At 38.9% G+C, this 21,209-nt stretch overlaps 2 protein-coding genes across 2 annotated transcripts in view; both read left to right on the top strand.

Moving 5' to 3' along the window:
* Window positions 1–4,031, top strand: part of Tnks (tankyrase) — a 60,446-nt gene extending 56,415 nt beyond the window's left edge. The window contains exons 22-26 of the mRNA XM_028318137.1: window positions 283–437; window positions 1,330–1,492; window positions 2,128–2,277; window positions 2,490–2,616; window positions 3,950–4,031. Coding sequence (XP_028173938.1) covers window positions 283–437; window positions 1,330–1,492; window positions 2,128–2,277; window positions 2,490–2,616; window positions 3,950–4,031 — 677 coding nt within the window. The remainder of the gene's footprint in view (window positions 1–282; window positions 438–1,329; window positions 1,493–2,127; window positions 2,278–2,489; window positions 2,617–3,949) is intronic.
* A 740-nt stretch (window positions 4,032–4,771) lies between these two features.
* Window positions 4,772–18,281, top strand: LOC114362665 (protein smg8-like). The gene is made up of 6 exons (XM_028318136.1): window positions 4,772–4,993; window positions 5,078–5,373; window positions 5,715–5,936; window positions 6,282–6,531; window positions 7,594–7,737; window positions 18,234–18,281. Exons 1-6 carry the CDS (start codon window positions 4,856–4,858, stop codon window positions 18,279–18,281), a joined length of 1,098 nt encoding a protein of 365 aa, XP_028173937.1. The 5' UTR covers window positions 4,772–4,855.
* Window positions 18,282–21,209: the final 2,928 nt, after the last annotated feature.

The following is a 21,209-nucleotide window of genomic DNA, read 5'->3' as shown; positions in this document are numbered from 1 at the left end:
GGAGGCCATGTACCGGAAAGCGCAGCGTAGGACGTCCACCCACAAGGTGGACCGACGACTACATAAAGGTTGCAGGATGGCACTGGATGCAGGCCGCTCATACATTGGTGGAGGCCTTTGTTCCGCAGTGAACATCCCATGTCTGATATGATGATAATGAAAATAAAATTGATTAATTTAAATGTTTGGTGTCAGGAATTTTATTAAATAGCTTTACATAAATAGTTATTTAAAAGAAAAGTCAAAAGAAAAACCTTTATTTTATGCATTTTTTTCTTCCAGAATGGTACGGCGGGACAACACTAGTTGACGTCACAGCGGCAGCGGATGGTGCGTGCGAGAGTGAGTTCGCGATAGTAGAGCGAGAGATGCAAGCGTCCGTGCGAGCACATAGAGAACACGCTGGAGGAAACTTCTCACATTATAATGTTGTTAGGGTAAGTGGCCACTCCCACTAGTGTGCGAGTGAGAGAGCGATAGTGTGCGAGTGAGCGAGCAATAGTCTATCTATAGTTACGAGAGTCGACGTCATAGCAGGGCTACTCCGAAACGCTATTTACTTATTATCGGGGCTATCTGTCACCGTCGCTCATGCTGTCATCTCGCTTGGCGTGAGAGGGATGGCAACATTCGAAACTTCAGAGAACGTTTTTCGGAGTAACCTGGTAGTAGAAGGTGCACTTGTGAGAGTGAGTTCGCGATAGTAGAGCGAGAGAGAAGCGTCCGTGCGAGAACACGCTGGAGGGAACTTTTCACATTATAATGTTGTTAGGGTAAGTAGAGAATGTGTTAAAGAATTACACAATCTAATTCCATCACCGGAGATTCAGACGCAGGTTAGCTACCGTCCCTACATTTTCGGCATTCCACCAGCTCGCACTAAGCGTGTTGCCAAATCTTCTATAATGCGAACAGCTAGGGACTGGACTCTCTGCCTCCTGCTGTCTTTCCCGTACACTATAATCCGAGCTGGTATGTATTTTAGTGCATCTCACTTAACGTCAGGTGCGATTGCGGTCAAATACCTACCTTGTTATGCAGGACCAAAGAATCCTTGGAGGCCCTTGTTCCTGGACATCCTGTGGTTGAAATGTGAAGTTGAATCTTGGGCCTCAGCTAAATCTCGCCCGGGCTAATTCTCAGTATCGAAAATCCACCCGGTCTGTGCACGCGTGCGGATTTTACCGAAAGCACTAACAATATTTTATCGTGTACAGATTCAAAAAATAGTTGAAGGTCGTCTATCTATACTACTGAATCCATGAAAAAGGCTTTTTTACAGACGCTCTGTGGCTGAAATAATGCTAATTAATTGTTCTTTGTATACAGATACAAAAGATAGTCAACGGCCGCCTATGGGAGCGGTATCAACATCGGAGACGGGAAGTGGCGGAAGAAGCGGGAGCGGCCGGCGAGCGGATGTTATTCCATGGTTCCCCCTTTATAAACGCCATCGTACAGAAAGGCTTCGATGAGAGACACGCTTACATAGGTACGTAATAAGAGATATGTGAGAAATAAAGTAAGAGCGAGAGAGGGGGAGAGAGAGACTCGCGTGACAAACGCGCCACGCTGCGTCAGATAAGAAAGAGCTGCGAACCACGCCGCCCAGGGTGAAAGAGAGAAATACAGGTAGACAACGCAAGGAGAGAGAGACCGCGTGACACTCGCAAGGGAAAAGAAAGAGATACTAAATCCCGGTCTGTGAGCACGTAGAATTTTGTCCAATGACCCCAAGCTACCCATCCTTATCGCTCGCGCGTAATTATGTTGCTGTTGCGCTCGCACACTCACTGCGGGCGCCCGTCGCACAGTCGCGACAGCAATATAATTACGCGCGAGCGAGAAGGATGGGTAGCTTGGGGTCATTGGACAAAATTCTACGTGCTCGCCGACCAGACTATAGATAGATAGCTACGCCACGCTGCGCAAGGTAACAGAGGGAAGAGAGTAAGAGAGAGATGGGGGGAGAGAGAGAGAGTGAGTTGAAAGAGTGAGAGACAGAGGGAAGGAGGACCGAGTGAGAGGCAGAAAAAGTCGCGTGAGGTGAGATAGTACCGATTGACACTGAGTCATGGCGCCCAAGGTAAGAAAGAAAGAGACATAGGACAGTCTCGCCTGCTTTAGTCAACGGCCGTCTATGGGAGCGGTATCAACATCGGAGACGGGAAGTGGCAGAAGAAGCGGGCGCGGCCGGCGAGCGGATGTTATTCCATGGTTCCCCGTTTATAAACGCCATCGTACAGAAAGGCTTCGATGAGAGACACGCCTACATTGGTACGTGGTCTTAGCCTCTGTCAGATTTATAATTTACCAGCGGCTGCCCGCGACTTCGTTGTTGTAGACTTTTGAGCTTACAATTAGCCACATATCATTAGCTATTAATTTATGTGCTTTTTTGGATCCTATTTGAAAATGAAAAATGTCTTAATAACACCTTTTTGTAAACCCTATTTATTGCAAATATAAATTCAGTGTGTGTCTTTCAGGCGGCATGTTCGGCGCGGGTATATACTTCGCCGAGCACTCGTCGAAAAGCAACCAGTACGTGTACGGCTTCGGCGGCGGGTCCGGCTGTCCCGCGCATAAGGATCGCAGCTGCTACCTCTGCCACAGGTGAGTGTCGCTTCTAAAGATCGTTTCATCCACTCGGACGCGCCCCACCATTCTTCCGCTAATGTTTGAGTGTTATCGGTACACGCTAAATCATCCATGAGTGCACACGCACACTGCAATAATGACGCTCAGATTGCTCGACCAAAAAGTGGTGGAGCCCGTCTTCGTAGATGAAACGATCTACAGGGTGTTAGGTAAATGGGTATATGAGCCGACACTAGCCCATGTTAACATGGGCATATAAATGGTATGGTGAAGTCAGAAAATTGATATCTTCATTTTAATTATTTTAATTTTCATAGAAATCAGATTTATAAAATTTATTTTGTATGTAAATTAAAAAAAAAAATGATGATATCAAATTTCTGANTAAATGGTATGGTGAAGTCAGAAAATTGATATCTTCATTTTAATTATTTTAATTTTCATAGAAATCAGATTTATAAAATTTATTTTGTATGTAAATTAAAAAAAAAAATGATGATATCAAATTTCTGACTTCACCGTACCATTTATATGCCCATGTTAACATGGGCTAGTGTCGGCTCATATACCCATTTACCTAACACCCTGTATAGTAATAGGAGCACAGGAAAGAAGCTTATCTCCGCCGGACCAAGAAGTAATACATAAGTTGGTACTTTGACGATGCATCTTTTATTTTATTTTATTTTTTATTTATGATGGTGGATGGTGCCATACACAAATGAAGGAATTTTCATTGTTTTTATAAGTATTTCGGTTCTGGATTCACTCCAGAAAGCCGTACCGGAAAGCGCAGCGTAGGACGTCTACCCACAAGGTGGACCAACGACCTAATAAAGGTAGCAGGAAGACGCTAGACGCAGGCCGCTACCAACCGGCCATTATGGAAATCGCCGGGAGAGGCCTGCCTATGTTCAGCAGTGGACGTCCTATAGCTAAAATTTATTTTACCAATGTGACCCTCACTCGGCATGGGGCACACTGAAAACCAGCGCCGTGGCCTTCGTCACCGTGGGCCACGGCATATTTTATGCTGAGTCCCGTTGCAGTGGGCATCTTGTTGGTGAATCGGTGGCACTGCTCAGTTTACTCTTGTTTTTATATTTTTCTTCTATTATTATGTGCCACTGTTACGTCTATGTAATTGCCTGTATTTCTAGGGTATGTCTTGTTGGTTGTCCTATTAAATAAATAAAATAAAATTTGTGTGATGTCCATTGTAATAAATGTATCTTTCTTTCTAAAATGATGGTGATGTCTTCGCAAAAATGAGTTTTACGTTGACAGCTGTACTAGTATGAACTGTGTTACTTAAAAAAATACTCAAAGTTGTTTCTCAAACTTCCAGACAAATGCTCCTCTGCCGCGTGACGCTCGGGCGCGCGTTCCAACTGATGAGCGCCATGAAGATGGCGCACGCGCCTATTTAAAAAAAAACATTAGCTCTTTACCAATAATGCATAATATTCATAGAATTAAAGCTGATAAATTTGTAAGTTTTTAATTAAATACCTTTGCAAGTTTACGGAACTTTCAAACAATGATCTACCAGTTATGCCTATGGGACAGGACAGACCAGTTGTAAAATTTTACAATATTACAAGGCCGTATGGCTTCCGCATACTTACCTTATCTCTACCATTATAACTATCTAATAGTTCGCAAATATCTTCAACAGCTGAAGACATTGCGACAGAAAGTTATTTTACACTGCTGCACACCACAGGCACAAACTTTGCACTGATAACTTATCGGGCGGATTTATTGCGGCGTTGGCGTCGTAGCCACGTGCGATACTGCGAATTTGCGCTTGATAACTACCTATTTCATTTTCTCCAATCTCTAAGCAAGCGGCAAACCTTGATTTCGAAAGGTTAGCAAGTTTACGCTACGCAAAACCAGCTGATATTTTGAGTTTTTGACAAGTGAATGTGAAATTACATGACAGTTGGGAAACAATTTCCATTCACGAGTGTCCACTTTATTGTTTATAGAACGACAATTCTTAATTACCAAATTATTTTATGTTAAATAAGTAATAATAAAACCTTCATTATCATATAATTAATTTATAATTTAATTACTATTTTAATATAGTAAGTGGTTTAGCTAGCTATGTAGCTACCTTCGTAAACACTTTACAACTTACTACAAATCTGTCAAAGTTGTCAATAAACAGCTGATGTGTGTGTGCTTGCTTTGTAAATAAATTAAATGTTTTCCAAAAATATTCACATTGTCAAATACAATAATCATGAAAGTATTTACTATCAATGATATCCCGGAGTTTTCTAAAAAGGAGCGAATAGTTGTAGTAGGTGTTATTGGGAAGTCGCCGTACCGGTATCCCAACAAAACAACCCCACTTTTGCCGAACGTATCTACGGATGAGGTTTGATTCGTTAAATTACTTTGAAATCATATTAGTTTTCACCCTAGAACCCAAATATTTAACACTAATGTCTAACCTAACTAGAATGGCATCGAATGCCACTGGGAAGAGCGCCGTGGCGTGCTCATTCTCCACGCAGTCACGTATCTAGACACAAAGCGGCTGGCGGAGCTGGCTGCGACCCTCGATGAGAACTCCAAAAGCACTGACAAGGACGCCGACGCCGCCCACTGGCTGGTGGCCTCAGGGGAGCTGGCAGCCGAGTCCTGCCGCGCCATCGCGCTACTGTTCCACTTGTGCCATATAGTGGTGCTCTCGTCGCCTACCCATGTCTTTGATCTGGGATACATCCAGCTGTTTAAGGCTATTGATGCTTTCAGGTAAGAAAATATTTGTTTTAACAATACTGCATCCAATTAAGTTATTGGTTTATGATAAGACATCTTTTACATGCCTTATTTTTTAATATGTAATTGTCCCAATTCTCCCAATATGTATGGAGTCTGCACATGATAAGCACATTTTGTCGGAAACTTTAGTAGTAACATTTCAAAAGAAAAATAAAGTTACGATAAAGATTTATTTATTTAAACATTTATGATTTATCAATGAAGAAAAATGTATAGCCATAATGTTTAAATTTTCAAATCACTTGAATCATTTTGCGAAGTGAACAAATGACTATGAATATGACTAATACATTGTTTAAAACTGATTTCAGGACAGAGTTGGCCCCAAAAACAACTGCAGCATTTGCAGACCTTGGTCTGGGTGGAGCCTGGGAGACCCACGGCCGGACTTGCTGCCCCCGGCTGCTGTTCCACTTCAGGAGAGCCCCCACCCCCCTCAGGAGGGTGCCAGCTGGATTAAAGAGGCTTGAGCATGCTGTGGAGGATCAGCTTTATTTCATTTTGAGGAAGGCTCGCATTATTACTAATGTTTGGTGAGTTTTTTGTTTTTTTCTTTGTCTTTCTATCAGTGATATTTTTGTGAGGAATGCTTATAATTTATGTTTTCAAATATCACAAGTAAGCTATAAGTAACTCTCAATGTACTTACTTAAAGTTCCAAAAGAGTATTGTGCGCTTTACTTTATTAAAAACAAAATTTTTGAAAAGGCAAAAGTGCTGTAGAAGATTCATAAGATCTTTGTGATTCATCAAGAACAAGTTTTGATGTAGCTTAGTAAGATTTTTCAAATTATTTATTTAAATATTTTTTATTATTATTTTTCTATTAAATCTGTATATTTCCCTGTTTTCTCATCTGTATAATATCTTTCCACCAGTGCCAAATCGCTGTTCGCCATCCCCAAAAACGAGGAGTTTGTGTACATTAACGCGGACGACCCGGGCTGCGCGCGTGACGTCAGCTCGCTCGTGCGCGGGCTCGTCGAGCTGTGCCACGGCGCGGAGCCCGAGCCGCCGGCGGAGCGGCCCGGCTTCAGGCAGTTCCTGCAAGGGCATATAGACCTAGCCTTTAGTGAGGGCTTCGATGACAATGTGGGGAAGTACGCGATGAGCACTTCGTTCTTTGAGGTGAGTTATCAATGACTTTTGACTTGACTTAGCGTGACGAGAATTCCCGTACGGCTGGCATAGGAGAACCGCTAGCGCTGCACGGCACCAGAGGGTGTCAACCGTGGAGTGATTGTCAGGCCCCAGAAGGGGTGAACTGTACTATAGGGACAGGAACGAAGAAAAATAACTTGTAGGGAGTCAAGAAGTGTGGCGCGGTGGAGTGCAATCTGCCCTAAGCAGACGCAATTCCGCGCACACCTCCCGCGATTCGGCCAGTATAACCGCAAGGTTGGTATGGCCATGGGTGGTGGTGGGTTGACTTAGCGTGACGTCAGCTCGCTCGTGCGAGGGCTCGTCGAGCTGTGCGCGGCCGCGGAGCCCGAGCCGCCGGCGGAGCGGCCCGGCTTCAGGCAGTTCCTGCAAGGGCATATAGACCTGACCTTGAGTGAGGGCTTCGATGACAATATGGGGAAGTACGCGATGAGCACTTCCTTCTTTGAGGTGAGGTTTATAATAAGTTTAGTTGACATAAATAACAAAATTTAACCTATAAAGTATAAGCCTAAATATGTTTTTTATTTGCTTTGTGGTGCTAAACAAAACAAAAGCATGGGCCCGAAGCGCGATGATTTAAAAGCCCGTCCATGCGTGCGACGTGCTCAGATGCTCTCGATGTGCGAGGGGGTTAGCCGCGAAAATCGGCTACGTAAGCTAGCGTAGTTAGGAGTCGAAGTGGTCACCATGGCATAAATTTATCGGAAAAATCATCATCACCATCAAGTCTTACATACAATCACAATGAGGGTTTTCGCGAATGAAAGATCCGCTAGATGGCGGGACGTGGATGTGGGGTCTGACTGCTGCGTGATTGGTGGATTTTGACATATCTGTCAATGTCATGTCAAAAATAACCAATCATGCAGCATTTGGACCTCGCGTCTATTATTTTTCATTCGCGAAAACCCTTATTAAATATGGCGTCAACCTAACGTCATTATCTTCGTTTGCCATCAAATGTTCTTTTAGAGAAGTTAGTCTTGGGTCTGTTTGATAATGGTGTCAACTATCCTTTGGTTTCAGCTGCCAAGTGCGTCTGCCTGGCGGTCCGCGGCGCAGGCGCTGACTCCACTATACTTGGAGGAAGACGGCGATCAAGACGCAGGCGGCGCTCTTTTTGACGCGCTCGCCACTGATGTTCGGTTCTCGCAGGCGAGGTGTGCCAAGGTAAATAGGCTCTTATTACTTTGTCATAGGTTCCTTATTAGAAATTAGGGGATGTGACATGTTTTTTTAGCGCAGGCTAGGTGTGCTAAGGTAAATAGGCTCTTATTGCTTTGTCATAGGTTCCTTATTAGAAATTAGGGGATGTGACATGTTTTTTTAGCGCAGGCTAGGTGTGCTAAGGTGAATAGGCTCCTATTGCTTTGGTATAGATTCCTCATTAGAAATTAGGGGATGTGACATATTTTTATAGCGCAGGCTAGGTGTGCTAAGGTAAATAGGCTCTTATTGCTTTGGTATAGATTCCTCATTGGAAATTAGGGGATGTGACATGTTTTTATAGCGCAGGCTATAGTGTGCTAAGGTGAATAGGCCCTTAGCCCCCTTATTGCTTTGCCATATTTGCTCTACGAGACGAAAGGGGACGAGATGATGAGTTATAGCAACCAACAGGATTTTCGTTATTTACACATTTAATCTCTGCTTAGCTTCGGTGGAAACGGTTGACGAGAGCCCCGTACATCCCCAAAGTAACGTGACGAGGCGAGCCTCGTCTCCACTTTGGTGTCCTTATCCTTTTGCGAAACGTTTCCCAAAGATAATAAGATTGTTTATTACTTCAGGTACTACCAATAGCGCAAGCATCGTATGCCGAAGGTCTTCCATCACATTATTCTACACAGCATCATGCTCATAAGGTTGGTGTTTTATTTTTTAAACATGTATTTAATAAAGCTTTATTTTTTTATCTTATTAGGTTTCTAATTTATCATGCCACTATAAAAAAAAATGAGAAGCCAATATGTTTACACTGACCATGATAACCAGCGTATCAGCCTCTTATTCAATAAGTGACATTACGTGCTGTATCGATACTTAATTTAAATCGTTGAGATTAGACAAATTCTGAGTGGCTTATGCCCGTTTTCACCATTAATCCCTAATTTTTAAGCGACCCCTATTAGAACAAAATTTCTTATTATGTGTTACCATAGGGGTCACTTAAAATTAGGGTTTGATGGTAAAAACGGACATTAGCGGCCTAAGGGCGTCGTCTGTCCACCGCTTAGGCGGTCTTCCCCTGCCGCGTGTGTTGTTGTGGGGTTTCCACTCCAGGGTCTTTCTGGCCCAGCGATCCTGATTCATCCGAGCAATGTGCCCTGCCCATCTCCATTTACGGCTCTCAATCTCTTCCACCACGTCGCTGACCCCCCTCTTTTTTCTAATCCATTCGTTCTTTTTATGATCTTGGCATTAAATGGTCTTTATTCATAGGTATAAAGTAGTCACTTCTTTATGGTTATAATATTACCTATAGGGTCGGCCGTTTGGTGTNGAAAAGGGTTAATGGTGAAATATTTTTTCAAAGAGTTTTGGAGCCTATTCAATACAAATAAACAATCAGTCTTACCTCTTTATAAAATTAGTGTGAAACCGCTATTATACTGAACCAATATAATCGAGGGACTGCAACTTTTAGAGCATCAGAGAGATTTAGCTCTCAGAGCTTTATAATATGGACCTGGACTGAATCATAATACGCTTTTAAATCCCATGATTTGTAAAAAGCTAAACCCGTCCTAACATTATCATGCTCTCGTTTTAATCAATTCAAACGGTCAAATAGTGCACCTGACAGCACATCAGACTATATCATTTTATTGCAAAATATCTATCACAACTACGTAAGCCGCATTGTTTATGTTTAACTCACGCCCGTATTCACCACCATTACTATGAGGTCTCACAGTGCGCGTGGACACACAGGGTGACATACGAACCAATCACAAAGCTCTATTCATCGCTGTGCGTTCGATTTGCTGCTTCACATAAGCAAGCATCGTTTGTAAATAGGGCATCAGTGTTGTCTCTACAATACGTGCTCACCTACAACGTAGATTATAATTTCGCCTACACTTTTGCGAAACAAAAATTTCCCTTGAGTAATTTACCTAATTACCTTAACAAACGGACCAAATTTAATGGTGCGGGTATGACTCAAAGGACAGTCTAAATTATTTACATAAATCCGGAGGGAATATCTTTCACGTTTTCAAAAGGACCTGCCTTGTTTGGCTTCTTCTTTAAAAGGCACGAAAGATTATTATTTCTCGAAAATACAAAATAAGAAACAGTTTTAGGGTTCCGTAGCCAAAGGTAAAAACGAGACCCTATTACTAAGACTTCGCTGTCTGTCTATCACCAGGCTGCGTGTTAGCTAGACAGTTAAAATTTTCACAAATTATGTATTTCTGTTGCCACTATAACAAATACTAAATCTATACTTATAATAAATCTGTAGAGAGGTCAATTCTGTACATGAAATATATTTTCAAAATAACTATCAGGGGGTGATTAGTGATCGATACTGATGCCAAAAATGCAATCAGTAAAATTTTTGTCTGTCTGTCTGTCTGTCTGTCTGTCTGTCTGTCTGTCTGTCTGTCTGTCTGTATGTTCCTTATAGAAACAAAAACTACTGGACGGATTTTAACGAAACTTGGTACAATTATTCTTCATACTCCTGGGCAGGTTATAGGATACTTAGGAATTCCCACGGGAACGGGAATTAGCGGGAAAATCCTTTTGTATGAAAAATCTAAACCGCTTAAGTTAGACGCTTGAAATTTGGCATGTAGGTACCTTAGTAAACTTAAAGCTTAGTTACAACAGGATATTGCAAAATTCCCACGGGAACGGGAGTTAGCGGGAAAAAACATTTGTATGAAAAAATCTTAACCGTGTAAGATAGGTGAAGGGGGTAAAACGGGATCCACGCGTACGAAGTCGCGGGCGGCCGCTAGTACAGAATATAATTAATATTTAAGGAGGCTTCCAAGTCCTATACAACAAACGAGTTTGATTGTTTGTCGTTTTTTGCGCGATATTAATAATGGCAACCAGTAGACACTCAAATTATTCTCAGAATATTTAGTTGTATACTTATTTACTTTCAAAATAAATAATAAAATTTATAATTAAGGGGGGCACACAACAACAGTGTTGTACGGAACCCTTGTGCGCGAGTCTGACTCGCACTTGGCCTATGTTTTTTATATTCAAACTGTACATGACGATGGAAGAATCATTAGATATCTTTTCAACGTCTGCTGGGTGAGGGACAAATTAAAGAGAGTCCTGTCTTATGGTGACCATGGATTTTTATTTAGGAGTTAAAACGGGACTTTATTAATATCCATGCTTAAGTATCCAATTCTCATATCGAATTCAGGTAGCGAAAAAATAAGTTCAATTAAACGCAAAACTTTTATTTGGTTAACAGACCAAAACAATAAACATACAACGTGTGGTCCCATTTTGTCCGTTGAAGGTTTCTTGAAATTATGTTTACTAATCTTTGTTTTTTTTTCATTTGGTCTTCTGACTCATGCAAAAGTTCAACATTCTACCAAACGCTACGTTTTTATTATAAGGAAACAGTCATTCGTTTTTTGAAAGTTTACAAAATAAATAAAACGCGTTGATTTGATTTTAAGTTGGAAAGTGTAGCCGACCGCGTCAGCCGTTTAGTTCAGTCAACACGCCACATTTCATGTCGCTTTCGATTTGGTGGGCAATAATTTCACCTGGCGGAATTAAGTTTTGAGGTTGGTCAATTAAGCCACGTTAGTTTTATTAAAACATCCGAGATTCTTTATGAAAATCTAGATTGTTGACTGGTTAGCTTTGTTCGTAAATTAAATTTCTTATGAACAACTTTAAGTAAGCACACAAGTTACAACCTAGCTGAGCAGGTGTAATAGGCTTTTTTTTATTAATAACTCGCACCTACAAACTATGGGAAAATAATCATTTCTGAATAAGACTCAAAACAAATTAACATTATTCAAAATCGTATCAGTTGTCATTGAAATAAAATCGCTTTTAAGGCTGGGTTACACCATCTTACTTTAGCTTTGACAAACGTCAATAATCTGTCAAGTACCATACAAAAAACGCCGGTTATCGTTTCAGTTACGGTCAAAGTTAGATGGTGCAACTCAGCCTTAAAGTTTATTCCCAAAAAATACTTAAGTATGATTTGTCCTGTAAAACATTGCCATTTGGACACCCTATCAAGTTTTCGCCCTAAGGATACTGCATTCATAGAAGAGCTCTCCGCAGCACCATTCATTGTGATGATTGCTCCGCGCCGTTGTGCTTCGCTGGCGTTCGTACTCGAAAAAATGCGACTTTAAATGGAAGAGAACAGTCCCGAATATCTTTTAACAGACAGTTTTTGAAGTCTTTGGTTTGCAATGTCCTTGGAATAAATGTAATGTGGATACTTGAATAAGATTCTACAGCTCTATTCATGAGACGATTGCTCCGCTTTAGTGTGAACTCTATCTCTCATACTCGTTGCCTTGGCCCAAAAAAGTCTGAAATGATAGATGAAAAACTTAGTGTTGAAGGTGTCTCAATACTATGATGTTTTAAAAGCTGAATTTACTGAGTTTATTCTGTGGCTAGAATTATAAACAATCCTGTATAAAATAGAAGATAATTATACTCTACAAGCCGCCACCGCAGAATATTGAAACAAAGAAAGAGATGATTATAGCTGGGTTGCACCATCTTAGTTTAACATTAACAAAAGTCTGTCAAAATTTGTTTGTTTTTTAGACTAGTCGATACTACGCTTCCACGCAATCTATGCACATGTCGTGGCAGCTTTTAATTAAGGCTACACTATAGACTAGACACGTATTGTTTTCAATGTTTTTTTTCCCTGTTAATTGTGTATGTCTTGTTAGCTGTCCTTAAATAAATAAATAAATAAACTCCATACAAAAAACACCGGTTATCGTTATAGTTACGGTTAACGTCAGGTTGTGCAACTCAGCCTGAGGCGTCTTCTGAATGTCCTAGCTGATGACACTCGTTGTGGAATCAGACGGAACTTTGAATAGGAGTGTAATTTTACATCACCACACGTGGGAGTGTAAAAATAAAAAAAATACTCCGATACAAGCACCTAATTCACTATCTGTAAAGAAGGAACTGAGAAGGGATAAAATATGATTTCTTAATACGCTACACATTTTACTAATTAACTCTAAGCTGCTCAATGCTAGTCTACACCCACCCTTTAATATCCAGTGTAATTACACAATTTTCCACGGCATATTACAATCGAGCATAAAAACCTGCGATTTAATATGGCACTTATTTTCTTCAGCATACGGGTACCGGTAAAGATGTCTGCGTCGGATTTTGTTCAAATTACAAGCCCTTACTCATATTCTCGGGAAGCATTTTCCCGTGGCACGTCGACTCAATTCCGTGCCAGGTGAGATCAAAGACTGCCCTTAAGGACCTTTTAGAACGAGCAAAACGTGAAGAACTGTGAGCAAATAACGACAGTCAAAAGAGAAATGCTCCTCTATGGCGCCATACTGCAGTTGGAATATGGTATTTCCTACAGAAGCACAAATCACAGCACTTCAGGGTAAACATTGTGGAATTTTATACTTGATACTTGCTATTTTGCAACCAAAAATGTTATAGTCCAGTGCGGTTGACTGTACACGTATTTTTTATAATTATTGTAATTATATCCAACCCGTCTTGCCAGCGTAGGGAGGGAGTGTAGGTCAAGTATTTCATTTGCTATTGGTGAATTGAAGAGCTCTTGTAGTAGGGACTGGCCTGATGATGATAATGTACAAGTTATTTCTTCTTACATCTCACCTTACCTTGGGATAACCATTATTATAATATATAATGTAACTTTGCCAATAATTTGATTGTGGCTGGTCTACTGACTCTACTTTTACTAGTGAAACTCTTCCCTGTAGTACTGTGTACAATTAACAGTGTATGGAAATAAATATTCCCGCCTTTGTAAGGACTAGACGCGTGGAGCTAAAAATAAATCTTGCTTCTGATTTTCCAGGCAAAAGATTTTAATAGATGTTGCTGGCTTTGTAAAATAGCTTATTAGGGTATAATTAAAATAAGGACTGATTTAGCTTTACATTTTCACCTACTATATTTAGGTGCTTATACGTTTTCTGACATTCGATCTGCAATTACATTATTCAGTTAATCGGTAATACTAAAAAAATCGATTAATCAGAACTGAAGGCGAAGGTCGCGGGAAGAGCCTGGATGCGGGCAACGCAGGACCGTTCATTGTGGAAAACCTTAGGGACGGCCTTTGTCCAGCAGTGGACGTCTTTCGGCTGAAACGAACAAACGAACGAAGCAGAACTGACGGCCAATGTGGCAGCAATGTTCTAAAGTGGAGGCCACGAACCAAAAAGCGCAACGTGGAACATTAAGCCACGGTGGATCGACGATCTCATAGGTAGCAGGAAGGCGCTGGATACAGACCGCTACCAACCGGTCAATAATGAAATCATTGGGGAAAGCCTATGTCCAACAGTGAACGTCCTAGCTGAAATGATGATGATGATGAATCGATTAATAAATCTATTATGCGGCAACACCAGCCCCATTGTTCCTCTTTAAACTATACCGAACTGCCCCTTTAAAATTACAGGGCGGGTTTGCTTAAATGAGTGCGAGGACTTTCCAGCTGACCCAGTAAACGTTTGACATAATCAAAGCCGACGCAAGCTCGATTAATATCCGAGAGTGGATTGAACTGACGGCTAGTATTACTGTAAGCGATTGAAAATAAAGCCTTTATTGGAAAATAAACCATCTTTTTTGTGTGATAAAGATTAGATTCGATTAATGATTATGTCAATAAAGATTTTTTGTATATTTTTGCTACGAGAAAGCAATGAGGATGAGATAGAATCGTCTTGTTGTTAAGTTCAAAATGGACGTGGACATCATGAATTTACTTTGATGATGACGTCATTGATGACGTCAATCGATGATATGAAATGTTTTAAACCGTTACAGGCTCTACTTATTTTCATTGCAAATAATTTATGGAGAAAGTTGAAAATTATGAACTGCTCAACCGAAACTTACTCTAAAAGTGTTTCTACTCCTACCTAGACCTAGTCCTATCCTGTAAATATGATATTTACACAATTAATATACATACATACCTACATAACAGCTTGCATAATGACATAAAACATTAGGTCGCGTACAAAACATGAAATACGGTCGTGCGACGCCGTCTGTCATATTGCATCTACATTATTTTCCAAGACCAGAGAGCATAGAGTGCCTCGTTTGTGGTGTTTTGAAAAAGTCACATGGCGTTAAGATAGGTGTACATTTACTGATCTCAACATTGCTATTAACTTTATATTCCAAAGGTACGTTACCAATTTGACGTTGACAAGTGAGTCACTAATTTGTTTCTCTTATGTTGCCTTTGTGTAGTGTAAATTTAATGTAAAAGTTGTATGTTTAAATTCATCATAAGTAGGCAGCAAACCGCGCCTGAAATTGTTAAATTATACATTTACTGCAAAAAGATAACACTTAATAATATATGCAACTAACTATGTATCCTATACTACAGCATTTATCTAGACATGTACACTGAAAAAGTCTTAGTAAAAGATTAGATATTTTAAGTCTGTTGTTTATTTTGTGTCGAATAAAGACTTTTCTATTCTATATTCTACTTATTTGAATTGTTTTTACTATTTATGCTATACCAGTTCCAACTGAGTCATATCAAAAATAAGCATTTCAGATTTAAAAATCAAAATATACAATGCTTCATTTCAAATCGAAGCTGTATCAAGCTGTCAGTTTATCCGATTTGTTTTGCGAGATAAGCATTGATTTGAAAATAAACAAAAGCTCGCGAATTTATGGCGCCAACTAAAAATGACCGGTAAAATAACGATTTGTGTCCTCAGTTACCATAGATTTTTTTGAAAATCTATTACAGATTGTCACAGTTTTTCAGCTCTGACATGATTCATTGTCTATTCTGTTTATTTCAAACTCGGGCTTTTTTTTTCATCCAAATTGCATCTGACTGTGTCCTGTCTGTATTGATTTAACTTAGTACCTATAAAATTGTTTTACTGCCACGGAATTTTGAGAAGCGGAAAGGTGAATTTTTTTAATTACTATTTTTGTCCAAAATGTTAATTAGGTTAATGTGGTAAAAGGGAGTCATCTGTCCATAATGATGCTAATGAATAATTACTAAGCTCTCTTTTAGAACAACAACTGATATAAAAAATACACAATATTGTTTTAAAACTCATACGATTGTGTGTGTGCACTAGCCTTAAATTTAAGAGCAATGCACACGGCGCCGTGACTTTTCAACCATTATGATAGTAAAGTAAGTTGATTGCTCCCCATAGTCTGGAAAATTACTCCACACCCCGTTGGTTTCTGCGGTCTGAAGAGAAACTAAGAAGTTATTGATGGAGCGTCTCAACTATCTCACAAATTACTTATCAAAGTGTTACTATAAACTTATGAAAATTATAAAGAACTTGAAAAAATCGAACTGCCTAAGGCGGGAATTGAATCATACTTAGAACAATCTTATTAAGAACGTTTGTGCTGAAAACTAAAATATGCTTTGATGTGTAGAATTCTTAAACCAATCTCACTAAGAACGTCAACCCTGAAAACTAAAATATGCTCTGTCATTTTCTTCATGACAATGTTATTACTTCACCTCAATTGCAATGCGTCGCCAATATCTATCGCATAGACTTAACCGCAACTTTGCAGACACACTATTATCTGGGAGGAGAGTGGGGTATCTAGGTGCGATCGATGAAACAGCCTTTGTTCGAATTTAAACTGTATTACATGAGACCAAGACACAATTTAACAAAGCGCCAGGTGTGTAACTTTAAGTGTGTGTGACTATGACGGGAAAATTGATTATAAGTAATCCATTTTGTTACAAGAAACTTGGAATAGATCTTGGTTTGTGTTACATTTATTGTACACTAGCTGACCCGGCAAACTTTGTTCCGCCTTAATGGCAATAAATAAGCAGACTTTTTTTTTTAATTTCGAAAGGGATAAAAGGTATCCAATGTCCTTCTCCTAGCTCTAAACTACCTCCCTGACAATTTTCAGCTAAATCGGTTCAGCCGTTCTTGAGTTATAAGCGAAGTAACTAACACGACTTTCTTTTATATATATAGATTATTTTCAACATGCTTGAGTATAAGAAGTTTAGTTTATGAAAATGGTTTGTAAGGAATTTGAAAAGTTTTAGCAATATTTGATTCGATTGTTGAAAATTTGTAGAACTTTCTTGTTTCATTTCAGTTTTAAATGAATGAAGTATTTTTTTTATTTCACGACTCTATACGTTTTTTTGCTAATATTTTTTCACATAATGTGAGTTGCTGCTTGCTGGCCACAAATTAATTAATACTTTAAATAAGTAAAAAAAGAAATGGGTTTTGAATCTTGAAAATATGTTCTAATCAAGAAGAGATGAAAATGATGTATCATAACATTCATTGTTTATTAACTACAGTGTCTAATTAACTTCTCTATTAAGTTTTACACATAACACCCTACACAAAACACTACCTCGTCCCTGCGCATTTACACGTGTACATTGTTTATTGAATACACATGTATCTATTGTTCTGAATTTACCAATAGAAATTACATAACGGCTACGTGACTATAGACGGTAGGTACCTATACTAAATAGATAATTACCTCCGAGAACATTGTTTGCTATGTTGTTAGTAAATCCTTCGTATATCTACTGTTAATATCCTACGATCCTACTTGTATTATAAATGTGAATGTTTGTAAGGGATGTTTAAATGTTTGTTACTCTTTCACACGCAAAAACTACTGAACGAATTTTGAAACTTTACAGATTTTTCGTTCATTCCTCAAAATAACATACTTTAATTTAAAACTAAGGGCTGATTTTTCATTCGTCGGATAACTTTTAACTGAAGAATAAGGCCATGTTCGAATGGCAAAATTTTGACGCGCGTTTTCAAATCGCGCGACTAGACATCGTAGTATTTACATACAACCAATCACATGAGCGTGGGTTAACGCGCGTCAGCGAGGGTTGACGCGGCGATTGATCTGCGTTAACGCGCGTTACATGTGAACATAGCCTAAGTATGGCACATTGACAGTTTCAGTATGGGTCATATTATTTCAAAACAACAAGTTTATTCTTCAGTTAAAAGATATCTGGCGATTGGAAAATCAGCCTTAACTTAATTATTACAACTATAAGTCGGTATGTCTGTGACAAGCTGAATTTATTAGCAAAAGCTATCTGGTAAATATATCGTAAATGTCAACGTGTGAAGCGATGGAAGTGCGCGCATAATTACTCGTAGGCCGACCAATAGTAGCGTAATTAAAGATTTGAGCGCGTGCCAGGCTCGTGTTCAAATGAACACAAGCGCAGCGAAATAATCGTCGACTTCGGTATTGATCCCGTATAAATTGTTTGTTAAAAGTGACATAGAAACTTAACAACACAGTTAAAAAAGTTCTTACTTCACCATGTCGCCGCGTCGTGTATGATTTTTTTATAGAGTAATAAATATATCAAGAAATTTTATTAATAACATTTTTTTTTGTTTCAGGTAATGGATTCGTTTAATTGGAATTCGGCCAACGAGGATGCACTATGAAAAAGGTTTTCTATCTAACGAAAGAACTTTGACAAATCAAAGTTACATTTTTTAATGATATGTGAGATGTTTTAGTCTGATATATTCTGCTCGTGTTATGATGTTGACATTCTAGAAATTAAAACGTACTTTCTAGATATTTCCCACTAAAATCATACGGGTATCCCTCTTATAAAACTCTACGACGTTGGTCAAAACTTTCTAGAATTTTTCCGACTAAACCAGCGTTGCCAGTTTTTTTTTTACGCCAAGTCGGGACTTTAGTACTTTTTGAGTGAAAATAGCGGGATTCTTCCGTCAGAAGCGGGACATGGTAAAAAAACGTATATAATCAAAGGTTTTTCAAATATTTATCTTTTTATTTGACTTAAAATTACGTTTACGTGACAATCGATAGCAAAACTAGCCATAGAAAATGTATTTTAACAAAAAAATAACATTTTAAATCAGATTTACTGTAACGATAGAGTAAATCTGATTTAAAATGTTATTAATTCGTGTTTAGAATAAAAAAGAAAAAAAATCGAAATAAAAAAAATATTCTTTAGAATAATATGTGGCGTTTCAAACAATAGTCTAGTGAAGTGAGTGTCTCTCTACATTTAAATTTGATTTAAAAATCGGGACGTCCCGCCAAAATCGGGACGTCTGGCAACGCTGGACTAAACTCACACGGAAATCGCTCTTCCAAGTCTCTACAACCTTGGACAACCTATTTTCATCGGTTGTCCTAGTCAAAACAAACGAAAGGTGGCATTGTTTTCGCTCGATTAACTACCAGACGCTCGATCGATTGCTGATCTTAATCAAACGCGTATTGAAAACTAATCAATCTTTGAACTATAAATAGGATTAATAGACGTTTTACATACAAGTAAATATATTTCACTACACTCTTTCAAAATTAATATTTTACCAGAGCGTACAAAAAATGGCCCATGTGATTTTAAAGTTGAATTTGGATGCAAATATCTCTATCACGCTACATTATTAAATTTATGCTCCGGCTGCATAAATCCAAACCACAAACGCTAATCGTCCGCCGTCATCGAATGGCAGCTGTCATTCGACACCCGATACAGCTCAAACAAAGTGCCAAGCGCGAGTATATCACAGCGCGATCACTCCAAAGCCATGACGTTTGGTAATTAATCAAAATGGCGGATGGCTGGAATCAGTGAGAAACACAATACGCGTCATTGCGTGTCATGGCGTGTAGGATAACACAGCGACATTAAACAAGCCGTGGTTACTTCAATTACGCACACTGACAGGTTTGAAGTCAAGTTAATGAAAATACGGTATTTGACACCACTAATCAATTGACGTACTTTTTAAAACTGTCAAAACAAGACTCTATCATAGATTTTGTATGGCAATACAAGCCAATGACGTCACTGTTTTGTCCACTCGATTAAACTACTTCTTTCAATTACAAAGGAACCAAAAATCTTAATTTACAGGTAATTTAAAATTAATTAAGTTTTTAAGACCAGAAGAGTGTCTGTGAAAAAAGTTTTGCTTTAGAATTATTGGGGAATGATTTTAGAATATACTCTATTTTGTATGGCTAAGTATTGGATTTGGTCTCAATCTCAAGTTTTTAAAACGAGGAGAATACAGCAATTTTCGAGTACCTATACAGTAAAATTTTGATATCATTTTCATAAATCTCAACCATTATTACGACTAATCATCATCATCACTCACTCATTAGTTACGTGTTGTATTTTACCACAGATTATACTCATTAACAAATACCTTCCATCCATTAGGTTGCACGTAGCTTTACAATTTCGCGATTACAAACACCGCGGCCTTAATTATTTTAGTCAAATCACAAAGGCGAGGTAACATTGTTGTGGCAACACGTTAATGGCAAGTCAGAAACGTTGCAAACAGATTTTTATTGCTACTGCGTTTAGTAATAAAATCATTGTGAAAAAAACTGGTGAACAGTTATTGGAAGTCCATTATTATTATGCTGTTTTGTTTTTTATATCATGTCAATTAATTGTTATTGTCACCACTATCAAGAACATTAATGTAGCAGGAAGGCACTGGATGCAGGCTGCTACCAATCGGGCGATGTGGAAATCATTGGGGAAATGATGATGATGATTCAAAACGAGTCATCACCCTCATATCTCGTCACTACCTTGTTTAATATACCACGCAATCTTGTATACCCATTCTTATAAGATACACCATACAAGAATGCATGGTAAATTCAGTGAACTGCTCCTGAATCGAATGTACCTACTACTACTATTTCTATTTATTTATATTAACCGGCAGACAGTGGTGACTGAGTTTGTTGCGGCGCTTCTTCTCAGCACTTGCCAAATGTTGGTCTCGAAGCGCTGGTAGGGTAAAAAGATTATGAGACATGTAGAGGCTCCTTAAGAGCAAAATGACGATTTGTAAGAACTATTTATTAGTCCAAACAAATAAAGAAATTTTGACTTTGACTTTTGACTTTGACATAACCACGTGTTTGTATATTGTATTTGCCTAAGACTAAAGAAGCGGAGTTAAACTTTAAGTCAACAAAAACAATTTAAATGCTATGAACTGAAGCTATCGCTACAAAGTGATCATTCATTCTTTTCGAACAATGAGACAGAACGGCTCGTCGAAGAGCGAATAATAGACACAGAAAAGTGTTAAGTGATTGGTAAAGTTGCCGTTAAACAGTCAATTAGAGAAATGGATATTTAATGCGCAAATTGATTGTTACTGACGCCAGATTAAAGGCAAGTCTGGGGCGAGCGGATACTTATGAATATGCATCGGAAAAAGTAACTCCTGTTGGACTAAGTTACTGATTGAGTTCCTTTTCTGCCAATAAGTTGCGATATGAATAAAATTGCTGCTTGAATTCATCGAAGAAAAAGGCCTTTGCAATAAGCTCAAGCCAATTTTGTA

The sequence above is a fragment of the Ostrinia furnacalis genome, unplaced genomic scaffold, assembly GCF_004193835.3.
Source record: "Ostrinia furnacalis isolate ACB-3 unplaced genomic scaffold, ASM419383v2 OfSCF6681, whole genome shotgun sequence".
Classification (NCBI taxonomy): Eukaryota; Metazoa; Arthropoda; class Insecta; order Lepidoptera; family Crambidae; genus Ostrinia; species Ostrinia furnacalis.
The sequence above is the reverse complement of the archived record's forward strand: the minus strand, read 5'-3'. Positions and strand labels throughout refer to the sequence as shown.

Bases quoted from the DNA above. Each gene is read 5' to 3' on its own strand.
- LOC114362665 (XM_028318136.1), top strand. From the start codon at position 4,856: ATGAAAGTATTTACTATCAATGATATCCCGGAGTTTTCTAAAAAGGAG. The intron at 5,937-6,281 runs GTGAGTTTTTTG...TCTTTCCACCAG, and splicing joins CGCATTATTACTAATGTTTG to TGCCAAATCGCTGTTCGCCA. The intron at 6,532-7,593 runs GTGAGTTATCAA...CTTTGGTTTCAG, and splicing joins TGAGCACTTCGTTCTTTGAG to CTGCCAAGTGCGTCTGCCTG.